The sequence below is a fragment of the Vidua chalybeata genome, chromosome 18 (genome assembly GCF_026979565.1).
Source record: "Vidua chalybeata isolate OUT-0048 chromosome 18, bVidCha1 merged haplotype, whole genome shotgun sequence".
Taxonomy (NCBI): domain Eukaryota; kingdom Metazoa; phylum Chordata; class Aves; order Passeriformes; family Viduidae; genus Vidua; species Vidua chalybeata.
In genome coordinates, this window is record NC_071547.1 from 5,568,032 (window position 1) to 5,580,377 (window position 12,346).

Genomic DNA, 12,346 nt, shown 5'->3' on the forward strand with positions numbered 1-12,346 from the left:
CAACAAGAGATCTTGGATCAGTTTGTCTCAATCCTCCTTGTCACTGAGTTATATTTTTAGGCTGTGTAACACCATGTATTAATGAGTTCCATGACTTAGCTGTACATACTTTTAAATGGAAGAATGTGTAATTGGCTGACATCCAGTTCTTGTGGGAGACTGCAACAAAAATCATTACCAACACATTTTCCCCTCATCATTGATGGAGGTTTTGTAGACTCGCACTTAGAGCCAAGCGAAAGAGCCCAGGTAACCCAGCTTCCCCTAACTCAGATTCAGGAGACTGCGATCAGGGGTCCGGTCAGCCAGTCCTGCCCTAGACACCATCGAGGAGCCCGCCGGGTGCCGCCTGCAAATAGCTGGCACGTCCGGCCGGCAGCGCAGCGGTGTCTCTGCGGAGGATGGGTGCCCGTGGTACGAGTGCTGCCAGAGCACTGCTCCGCCCGCCGGGGCACGTCCACCCGGGCTGTGCCACCGGCGGGGCTGCCCCGCGCGGCCACCGCGCCCGGGATCCGCGCCTAACGCACCGGGCACGGCCGGCGGCCGCGAGCCGCGGTAGCGCCGGGAAGCGGCCCGACCGACCCGCTACGGACCCAGGCCCGCAGCCCGCGGCTGGGCACCGCGGCAGCTCCGGCACCGGCGGGCAGCGGCCCGGCGGACGCGGGCCCAAGCTGTTGCCACAGGGCTGCCCTTCGCGTCCCGGCCCTGCAGGCCCAGCCGCGTGGAAAGCCGATACCGGTAGGGCCGTCCCGAGCGCCGCTCGCTCTCAGACCTTTGCGGGGCCGGGCCGAGCCAGGCCGGACCGCCGGCAGCCCCGGCAACCGCTCGGCTCGGCCGGGCCCAGCGGGGCTGCGGGCGGTGTGTGCACGGCGGGAGGGACTGAGCGGGTCAGCGCGGCGCGGAGGGCGGGGATAACCCCGTGGTGGCCGTCACGTGGAGCAGATGAAAGGGAAGCGGCTTGGCAGGGCGGAGAGGAGCCGGGGCGAGGGAAGGGGAGCGCGGCAGCGAGGAGCGGGGCGCAGCGCGGCGGGAGGGCCGCTGCCATGGGACGTTGACCGGCCCGGGACCCCGGCCCCGGAGCTGGAGCCGCTCGGGAGAGATGCGCGGCGGCGGGGCGCCGCTTCCTCCCGCCGCGCGATGAGGGGCTGCGGGGCCGGCGCGGGGCTGCCCGTGCCGCCGCTGCCGCCGCCTCTGCTGCTGCTCGGGGTGCTGCTGGCCGCGGCGCCGGGCGCGGCGCTGGGCAAGGAGACGGCGTTCGTGGAGGTGGTGCTCTTCGAGTCCAGCCCCAGCGGCGACTACACCACCTACACCACGGGGCTGCAGGGCCGCTTCTCCCGCGCGGGGGCCACGCTGAGCGCCGAAGGCGAGATCGTGCAGGTGAGCGCGGCCGGGGGGCGCCGCCTGCCCCAAGATGGCTCCGCGGGCCCGGCACCTGCGGCACAAAGCGGGGCCGGGCCCGCCGCCCCACGTGCGCCGCGCGGCCCGGGACGCGGTGACAGATGCGCGCCCGCGCACAAAGGCCCAGCGCCGGCCTCACCTCGCCGGGCCGCCTCGCTTTGACAGCCGGGCGCGCGGCGCGGGCTCCGCGCGGCGGGAGCGGGCGGATCCGAGGCCGCCTCACACGCGCGGCGGGCTCCGCTCCGCTCCGCTCGCCCCTCCGCCGGGCGCGGGGCTGGCGGGCGGGCGGGCGGAGGCGGGGCCGCGCCGGGCGGCCCCTGCCGGTCCCGGAGCTGCCGGCGGTGCGCGGCCGGAGCTGTGCGGGGCTGCTCGGCTCTGGGGGCGGCCGGGCCGCGGTGGGGGGGCCCGGGCTGAAAATGCCGCGGCAGTAATGGGGTGCTGCGCCCTCGGGCTGTGCCGGTCGATGGCCGCTCCGGAGCTGGAGGCGGGACTGCTGCGCTCGGGGTCCCCCGGAGCCGGGCTTCCACCGCGTCACGCTTCGTACAGAGCTGTGCTTGACTTGCTCACCAGAGAAATGGTTCTCGTCTTTGACTGAACGCAACTATTCTTTACTCTTATTGAAACTCTTGAAGTGCTTATCTTATTCCTTTGTAGTTGCCTGTAATTGCTGACTTTATTTCCCCCCACCCCCTTTGGCTAAGTAGAGAAAAATTACTTGAATGGTGTTTTAGTAAGTTTGACTGTTAAGCAAGCGCCAATAGCAATCTTTATTTCTCTTTAACAGCTGTGGGGTTGGTTTGTTTGCGTTCCGTATATGTATGCCTATGTACAGATACCTACACATGTAAATATACATACAAAACTTACAAGAATATAACTGGTGTCAAGTAGGTTATAGAAACAACTGTTAAAGTTCTACAAACACAAATACCTTACTATCAAAATAACTTCTTTTTTTTTTTTAAGTAAAGAGTACTGCTTATGAATACTTGATATTTCAAAACAGTTTCTGCTGGGAAGATTTCTTATAAAAGTTCTCTTGAAAGCAGAGGAGTTGTGAGGCCAAATTGCTGATGTAAGGTAATTTTTCAGAGAAAAGAGGGATGGACCCATTAAGTTATAATTATGACATTTAGAAGAGGTGGTGCTAGTAGGGGCTGGAACTGACATGGACATTTTTTTAACCTTTTAATGCTTTTTCATTTTAAGACTTAATAGTGTCTTTGGAGCCAGCAGGAGACTTCAAAGGTTCCTTTTGTGTCAGGTGTTAGTATTAAGAACAGAACATAGGCCATTTATTGAGGTCATCCTTTCTTAGTGACTGTAAGTAAAAGTGGAGAAAAAATAAACTCTTCTGTTAAGACTCAGATTTGCACAAGTTGAAACAAGGGTATGAAATAGACTTTGGCAGGCCTTATTGTTTGTAAGATCACCTGTCTGCTTCCTCTTCATGCCTGAATAGACAGCACTCCAGTAGGAAAAACTACAGCAAAAGCCACATGATGTGGCAAATCTTTTACAGTAATTTATCACTCAAAAATTGATCTGCTTTTTCATCTGGATGCATGCTAGATAACATATGCCATGGACAGGTGTTTTGGTTTTTTTTTTTTTTTTTTTTTTTGATGAGCTGCTCTTTTTTTCAGAGGAGAGAACCTGGCAAATACTGTTCCAGAGCAGCTAGACTGAATGCTATCAGTTGTGTTTTCACTGTTGAGGTTTTAGATTGCATATAACCTCTCTTGTCAGTGTCCTGCTTCCTCTATCTCATCCTGAAAGAGAGTTTATTAGAGCCAAAATTGATCAAGATTTTCACAGCATTTTCCTGCCTCCTTTTTTTCAGCTGGGCTGTATTTTTGTAGAACATTTTGAATCTGCTGTTCTGGGTCATCATTTAAAGTTCACTGTGAGGTTTAGAAAAGGCTCATGAAGCTGTTGCCACTCAGAACCTGTTCAGCAGCAGCCAGTTGTACATCAGTCAGTGAAGCAAGCTCTTCTTGGCCCCAGCCCCTTTGTCAGTGCACACAGCTCTTTCAAGAATAAGATGCATTTTTCTTTAAGATGAAATATTAGAAGTTCTTGAAAATCAGGCACACATTAAAGAATGGATCAAAGGAATTGTGGTTTTGGGACTACACAAAGGCTTACTTTTGTTTATGTTAATAGCATCAATTACTCATTGGTCTTGAAAGTCTGAACAAAAAAACCCCAACCTTAAGAAACAATGCACTTTCAGCTTTTGATAGGTCATACATCCACTCCTGAACTGGTTATTGGTCAGATTCCTATCCAGTAGTGGTGTGCTATTATATTGTTTCTCAACTTATTGTGAATGAATCTTATTAGGGTCAAGTGTCTCCCCAGAATAACTCTTCAGAGAGATGAAATGTTCATATGCCTTCTTTCATGTGGCCACAGTTTGTATTCAGCAAACTCATCCTTATGTTGCTGTGTCAGCTGGTCCTTAAACTGCTCGAAAGTCTAACCATTTTGTTGGTATCTGGCATACTGGAATATCCCGTGTTTCTTGGGGCAGTATACTGGCCATTGATATGGTCAAGAGATTGGAAGTTGCAGATGTTTGGCTAGAGAGTGACTGTGAAAACCAGACTTTGTTGAAACCTCTAAAATGATATATTGCTTTGAAACAAATTATGACTGGGGAACTCCCTATGGTTGAAACTTCTTGTACCATTCAGGGCAAAAGTTCAGGTGCAGTCTTGTCTCAAACTCAGTGTTACATAGCCACAGACTGACAGTGCTTGGACAGTAAAAATCACTGATTTGACTAGCAGTGGCTTTATTGCTCAGAGTGAGATTATGTTATATTAATCTTGCAACTGGAGAGATCCTGTTCCTGTTGCTTGTTCAGCTTGATAGCTAAGGTGTGGAGCATCTAATGTTGTGTTTCTTATAAAGTTATGGTTGTGATTGGACTGCTCAGGTGAGGTGCTTGGGAAAGAGGATCAAATTTAATGCCTGTGATGTGTCAAAAACTTCAAATGATGTACATTCATCATTTAAAGTTTTCTCTCAGTCTTGCTTTTTTTGTACTCCTGCCTTAAAGGTACTGCTGAATACAGTAATATGGGTGGATTACTGATACATCCAATTTTGGAGAGAAGCAGCGTGGAGGAGAGATTTGAGGATATTACGGGTGGTTTTTCTTGTGCAACAAACATTTGTGTTTTGGATGGTTTCTGCTTGGAAGCCTCAGCAGGGAAATGATGAACTTTATGTAGCCATTGAACTAGACAGTGTGTAGGTGATGTAACAGTCTCCACTTGCATATATTTTTTGTGCTTAAAAGGTAACACTATGAGGAGAACAAACATAATTCAGTGCTTTAAGCTCCAGGAAGAAAACAGACGTGGGACACTTCCCAGCGCTTATTGCCCATCTTTCTCTTGTAGAAGGTGGGGAGGTTTCAAACTGGACTGCAAGACAGTGCCTGTGTGTTTCTTCCTTCCTTCCATCTCCCTCCCACCCCTTACTTCAATGGCTTTGAATCTTTCCTCTGTTTTCTCAAAATGCAAAAGTTACTAAAGGTTGCAAACTGCACTCTGAAGCGTTGGCAGTTTTCAATGGTGTTGAAAGGAGTGACTTGAAATAACTGTGCAGATACAGAAGATGTCTAGCCGTGATCAGAGGAGGCCGAGTCAAGGGAATGTTTGTGTCTTTCGAGAATGGAAGACAAAAATACGTATTTTCGGGTTTTTTTGGTTGCTCTTTTCTGATCATGCAGGTTAAGTTTCTTCTTGCTGAGTGCCTGAAGGCCTTTCAAAATGAGGAAGTGGAATTATTTGTGGCTTTGAGTCACTGTCTTATTGAATGTTTTCTTTGCTAGTTATCCTCTTAGAATATGAAGACTCCTGTGATTGGGTTTGTGTTCGTTTCCATACCTAGCTGTAAATCTGTGGCTTGCAGTAATGATCCTGAGGACATTGTAAATATACATTTATCTGCGCTTCAGGTTGGCTTTGTCATCATGTCCTCCTTAAAGGAAGCATAATTTGCTTTCAAAATAAGAGATCACTTAGGCAAAGACTTGCATGGTTGTTGTACCTGGACAGCCTTTGTAGAGTGTGATGCACAGGCAGCTTGCTCGCAGCAGAGGTGTTGTCTTGGGCTTGATCTCAGGACAGATTGGTCCAGCTGTTTCACAGTTTTATCCCTCCCTCTGTCCTTTTTATTTTTTTTTTAAAGTTTCAATCATGCTTTATTCTGTTGTGTACTGTGGTGTGGGGGGTATTGAAGACAGTGTGTCAAGGTGTTTTGTTTAGGTTTTTATGCTCTTGTACTGTTTTGTCTTGACACTGGGTGCTGTCCTCACACCCTGAGCTCCAGCCCAGTCACATCATTGCTGGCTTATTTTGCAAGGAGCTGCCTGTTCTCATTGGCTTCTAGCTGTGATGTCATAAATAAGGATGCTTACTTTTTATTTATTCTTCAACATTGCAATATCTAAGAATATCTAATATCTAGAAAGGTGGTGAAAAGACACAAGAGGGGACTGATCTGAAGATGAGGTACCAAATTCAGTGATGAGTTATTGGTTCTGGAGGAAGCTCAAATGTCTGTGGTCTTTGCACAGAGCTGCAGCGATACCAGAATTCTTCTATCAGAACCTCTTTGCAAGACCAAGGCAGTCCCTTGAAGAAAAGGTGGGAGGCACAGTGTAAGAAAATGCAGTAAAAGATATTACAGTATGGGGAAGTTACAATGGAAAGAACAAAAAATGCTAATGTGACCCATTTAGAGGAAGAAGAATAAAGTAGGTTAAGTAAGTAAATAAAAGCAGAAAGCTCACAGCACTGGCTCAATACTCAGACTAATCAGTGCAATTTCTGTACTTCCAAGTAAAGGTGGGGAATCAAGTGGGGAAAATAGTTTGTGGGAGTTCAGGTAACTTTTCTGCATATGTCTATATGCTTAGTTAAATCTCCTTACAGATGCTGATGCTCTGTACTGTTGCAAACCTTGCCTTTGGTGGCAGGATGCTGACCACTTCCTTTTCCACGTGCTCCTCTTGCTTGTTTGGGAGGTGGAAGTAGGAAAAAATGCCAGGGGGGAGTGGTACTCAAAAATTGTTCAACACACATCCATTTGGAGAATTTTTTTTCATTTATATATATATTTATTTGTGTTTAGACTGGGTCTGTGTGACTTCAGTGGTTTATATATAATTACAGCCTACTTCATGGTGTTACCAGCAGTTGTGGCCAGCCATGCCCCATGGGTGGAACTGGCCCTCAGCCCCCTGAGCACCTCGCAGCTGCTTCCTTAGTGCTCTGCCTGCTGCAGGCCTTCTGAAATGACACCAGCTGAAGTGTGTGGAGGACATAATTCAGTGTGGCAGACTTGGAGGGGAGGAACCTCAGGCAGCTCTACTGCGAGCAGATCTTATAGGAAAGTCTTGAGTAGTTGTATAAAACCATTGATTAGCATACATAGTAATTTTCTTCCAGTTTATACCATCTTGTGGTGGAGTGCGTATTTAAAAAGTCTCCCTTTTTTTATTACAGTCTTCTAGTTCTTGTTTTGGAATTGCAAAGTGAGGCCCTTCTGAACCAAAATAACTTTCAGAAACAGTTTTTCAAAGTATGAATGCTTTCAGGAGGCCAGCATTGGACTGGTTAAGGAAAGACAAGATCTGGATGCAGTAATCAGCTGTATGTTCTACCCAGTTATGTAGGTAGGTGGTACAGGTATTTGCATTAGTACACTTGGAAGTGCTCAATTTAGGAAGCATTTAAGTGTTAACTGGTCCATACTCTCTCTTGTTTTGGGCATCTGGCCTTCAGTATTCAAATATGTTCAAACCAGAGCGTGTGCCTACACATAAAACCAGAATGAATGCAAGTTGAATGCTTGGCCTTCTTTCTTGTTTCCTTGCTTAGAAGGAGGGCCCTTCACACTCACAGAGATCAGCAAAGGAAAAACAGCTTGTTTTTAAACAAAGATGTGGTTTGAAGTTGTTGAAACAGCAACAGAAGATTCATGTTAAGAAAAATAGTAATCGTATTTTCTGCATTTTTCTTGACTGCTTGGCACAAACCAGAGGTGACCAGGGAAGCGTGATCTTGCGGATACCCAACTGAGACTCCCAAAATTTGCACTTGGCTGCAGTTATGCCATTGGTGAAGCTGTGCTTACATTAGGCTTGAGCAGTAGTGCTCAGGAAAACAGACCTCTGGTCACTTGGGGTGTCCTCTTCACAGTGGTGGACTGCTTTCATTCATTTTTTTGAATTTCCTTTTCATGCTGCTTGGAGACTTTTGTTGTTGCACTTGGCTTTAAGATGAAGAGCCAGTTTACAAAGGTTGATTAGGTGCCTGTTATGTTCCAGACACAAGTACAACCTTAAATATGCAGCTTAGTATATGCAGACTCTCTAGGCTTCCCAGACACATGTTACTTGGTGCATTAATGGGAGGATTTTAGTTGTTTTCTAAAGCTGATGGCCAGCTTAAGCTTTCTGTTGGTTTCCTTGAGCTTAAGCTGCTTTATTGTTTTGCGTAATTTTCAGTAGTAAAGCAAATGGAAGAATCAGTGAGGAGGTGAGTGGCCTGAGAAGAACGAAGGGGCATATTTTAGAGTCTGCAGTCATGGTTTGAGTACAACTGTTTAATTAGCTGTACAGGCATGCATGTTGCAAGTATGTGCCTCCTACTGTGAATTTATTGCATGTGCTTGGTAAGCAACTTTCAAATACTTCTGATTGTAGTGTTTGAAAAATTGCTTTTAATTCAGAAAAGAGCCTAGTTTGTGCCAAGATCTGTTTTCCTACTTTGAGGCTTTTGATGCTTGCCTGCTTTAAAAAAATATGCACAATAAAAAGTGGTTTAAGTGTGGCTGTGAAAAATCCTTCTCCTCTACTTCTTTATCCATTCTATTCTGGATATTCTATTCTCTCCTCTCCCAAGGAGAAGATGCTCAAACCAAATTTGAGCCAAATTTGTCAGAAGCCAACGCTTCAGACAAATTTGAGTTCACCTTTGGAACTGCAAGTTTTGAGCTTTTAAACTGTCTACTTTGATGACACATTAAGAAATGTACCTTTGAAGGCCTGAATTGAAAATGCAGAAGGTATTCTGTTTGGATTTTTTACACTGATGGATCAATTTCACAATTCTGTGGTTCATGGAGAAGAACCTCTTTTAAAGGCTGTGGAGTTTTTAAAATTTTATTTTATTTTCCTCACAGAGACTGCCCTTGAAGTTTTATAGACTTGTTTGGGTTTGGATAAATGGTGGCACTCTTAATTGGGCCTTGATCGGTTTTATGCTAATAACAACAGCAACAACAATAATACCTGTGTCTCATAGATAAAACATCAATATTCTATATACAGCATGCCAGTTGTGTGCACAAGTGTTTCTGTTTGTGCTGCAGGAGGTTTAACCTGTCCTTGCTGCTTTGGAGGTTAGGATATGCAATGTAGCAGTTGCTGCCCTTTTCTTAGGCACACTGGGTTTTCTCCTAAGGCAGTCTCTAAAGGTGTGTGTGATATAATAGGGAAAGGTATTGGTTACCACTCCAGTAGTGTATTTTAATAGCATACTTTCTCATACCTGATTTGTATTTATTTAGAAACCTTTTAGAGCAGATGCTGTCTTGCCTGCTGTGAGAGTAAAAAGCGGATGAACGCTTTAGGATCTGGATGCCAAGCTGGCAGATATCCTGGATGATGTGTAGCAGGGCTGGGAGCAAGAAATGAACTCTTGAAACAGTGCCAAGGGGTGCTGCTGAGTTCAGTATTTAAGAGGAGCCAAGGTCTGGAGACCTCTTTTTGCTCAGAGACAAGGTATCCCCAGTCTGGTAGCTAGCAATGTTTTGCCTCCTTAAAAGATACTATCTTCTACATCCCAAAGCTGCATCTGAAGAAAAGACCTTGTGGACTAGTTAATATAAAAGAACTTCCAAAGTATGATTGTATTTTGGTTTTCCACTATTTTATTTGAGAAAGCTACTATGCCAGAGTTCTCCCTGCCCCCATTCAGAACTGTCAGGGATAGTCTTTTTGGGTTTGGATACTGGGAATTGACAGAGTTTTTTCTACGGTGAAATATCACGATTGTAGTTGCAGATTGGGGTAAATTTTTCACACCAGAGCTGAATTATCCTCAAATAATATAAATCAAATGAAGTGGTCTGCTATCCTGTTGTCTGCCACTCCTGTTATCTTCAGGCAGCTGCGGGAAGGTGATTTGAAATCTTTCTAGACAGCTTCAGTGTTGAACATAGATCCTGATGTGGAATAGTCAGCCAAAACATATGCACACGTGCACGTGTGAGGTATGCAGCACAAACAGATTCTCTGTTTCCAAAGGCTGTGTTAAGTTTTGTTTCAGAGGCTTGGATAGGAACTTTCCTGGAGCCCAGAGACATCCCAGCCTTGGAAGCTGTGTAGGAAGAAGCTACTGTCCTTTTCAGTGAAAGGGCTGAAGTGTCCTGAAAGAGTTAAGCTCTACTTAGCTCACTCGTAAGGTATTTAATATCCTTATTAAACTCAACTGCTGGTTCACTTTTTTTTCCTCTTCTTATGCTGAATAAAATTTCTTGAAGAGCTGAGCCTCTGCCTCTCAGATCAGAGGCTCACATGTTGAAGCTGGCAGTGCTAGAGGCTAGTTCCTATCTGTGTGACAGCATTTTTAATTTAACAGGACCAGCTTTGATGTTCTTGAATATTTATAGGCAGCTTCAGATCACTCCAGTGTGTATTCTTTTTAACTGGAGCAGAAGTTCTTCCTCACACAACAAAATTTCTTTCCCTCTGTTTACTCTTTGGTCTCTTTTGAATTTGTAGACATCAGAGTGGTTTTATGTTACAGAAATATTGCTTAAATACTTACTTAAAGGGGGGAACCACTTGATTTCCTTTCTAGTTCCTGCAGCTTGGGGGTAGTCCAGTAACTGGATGGTAGCTCCTTGTTTGAGCCCTGCTACAGACTCTTGTAAAAGAGATAGATTCAGTAAAATAGAATTTGAACAAAACCCAGTTACAGTGAATCCTTCTCCATTACCTGTGTAAACTCAGGTGGGTTTGCAGTGGCTCAGACCTGGAGGACCCTCAGGAATCACAGAAGTGTTTGTCACAGACCCTAAGGAAAGGAGCAGGTTGTGGTGTGAAGAGGAACTGAAAACTTAGGATTTGGCTCTTGGTAGGAGCTGATCAGAAGTTATGGAAAAAAGTTTTAGAAGGAAATTGCCACTCGGATCATTTGACTTGGATGAAACTTTGACCAGACTTGGGCAGGAGTGTTAAAAAAGATACCTGATGGATGAGCTTTCATTCAAGCTTTAACCCATCTCAGTCTTCTTTGCCTCAGTGCTTCCCTGCTCCACTGGCAGTGGGCTGCTCAGAGCTGGCACTGTACTTTAAGAAACAGAGCTGTGGGGTTTGGGCACTTCAGATGCCTCTGGCTTTGGTGTCCTAGGCCTCGTTGTGATTTGAACCTTCACCTTGATGGTGCCACAGGAGGCAGCATGTGTGTCATAAGAAAGTGTTCCCTCAGCTTCTGCTGTGGGCTTCTCTTTTCCTCTTTCCCCTGCCATGTTTCCCTTCTGCTGTATCCTCTTAGCCCTGTGTTGTGGATGTCATGTGGATTCCCTTATTACTGATGTCCTGACCCACAGAAGCTTTGCCATGGCCAACTGGGACAGCAAAGCAATGGCATTTTTTCCCTGGAACTTCTCTGTGTGGATGCTGGTAGTTCAGGCAGATTCCTGTATCCTGCTCTGCTGCACTCACTGTTTGTTGTGAAGTTCTGTACACTTTGTGTTGCAGGATGATCTCCTAGGTAAACTTGGAACACCGTTATTGAAGTAGCAGATTTTTTTTTTTTTGTGCATTATTTTGAATGGTTTCACTTAGTAAAAAATTCTGTATTTCAGTGATGATAATTTGTTTTAATGCATGGCCTACAGAGGAAAAGATCTCTGGGTTTAGACATTTCTGCTGTAGATGCACTTCTCTGCTGGCACAGACTTTTCTAGTTCAGCAAGTGAAATCAATGTCACTGCCTGGGTAGATAAACAGCACTGGAAATCAACCACAGGAGGAAAGTGCTTGCTTTCTATTTGACATAAGGAGTTTGCTCAAAGAGTAAGGCTTCTCTTGCTACAGACATTCAGCAGGGAAATAGACCTGTAACTTACTAATGTAGCAGTGAGAGTGTCTGAAATATGCCACTAAGCAGAACTCTGTAATACACAAAACTAGGGAAAGAACTGGATGGCTGCTGGAGTGCTATTCCAGTACTTTTGTCTAGGGATAGGTGGGTGTGACAGTGACTTCATTTTTCTTTAGTTCCTGCCTCCAAACTGTTGTTAACAAAGGTAATTTTCCTTTCCCCTCTGTACCCTGAAATATCTTTGTGAGACAGGGAAATTTATCACCTGTGGAAATACTCAATGCTTCTGTCTCTGGGCAGGATTTCTCCAACAACCACAAGTTGTGCTAGGGGAGCTCTACATTAGATATCAGGAAACAAAATTCATGCAGAGGGTTGTAAAGCATTGGAAGAGACTGCCTTGTGCAAGTAGTGGTGTCAATGTCTCTGGAATTGTTCAAGAAGTGTGGGGACATGGCCTTTGAGGGCATGGTTTAGTGATGAACATGGTGGTGTTGGACTTGATCTTAATAATGGTTCTGTGATTCCCTCTGTCAGTGTGCTTTTGGCTTAGTAGGAAGTAATAGACAGTAGCATACTTCTAGTTAAATGTTATTGCAGTGAGAATTTTTGCAAATCAAATTACTTTTCCGTCCTTAAGTTGCACTTGGTGGCTTAGAATTCAAATTGGTGAAGCTGGGAAAATATTTGCTTCCTGTGTAAGTGATAAAACATACTGGGTGGTAAGGATATTGCTAGCAAATAACCTCATAGATAAAGATATTTGTCAGACCAGGTAGCACTACTTAAGAAGCTGAATTATATATATATAT

The 12,346-nt window shown here is 45.6% G+C and overlaps 1 protein-coding gene across 4 annotated transcripts in view; it reads left to right on the forward strand.

Annotated features, from left to right (window-relative positions):
• Nucleotides 1-519: 519 nt before the first annotated feature.
• The window catches only part of ZNRF3 (zinc and ring finger 3), a 67,597-nt gene continuing 55,770 nt past the window's right edge, over nt 520-12,346 (forward strand). For 2 of the 4 annotated variants that reach the window (XM_053959087.1, XM_053959088.1), the window contains exon 1: nt 520-1,377. In XM_053959087.1, the coding sequence (XP_053815062.1) occupies nt 943-1,377 (435 nt within the window). In that variant the 5' untranslated portion in view covers nt 520-942. Of the gene's footprint in view, nt 1,378-7,019; nt 7,094-12,346 lie in introns of those variants that run through there. The other 2 variants (XM_053959090.1, XM_053959091.1) reach the window with 2 other exon arrangements.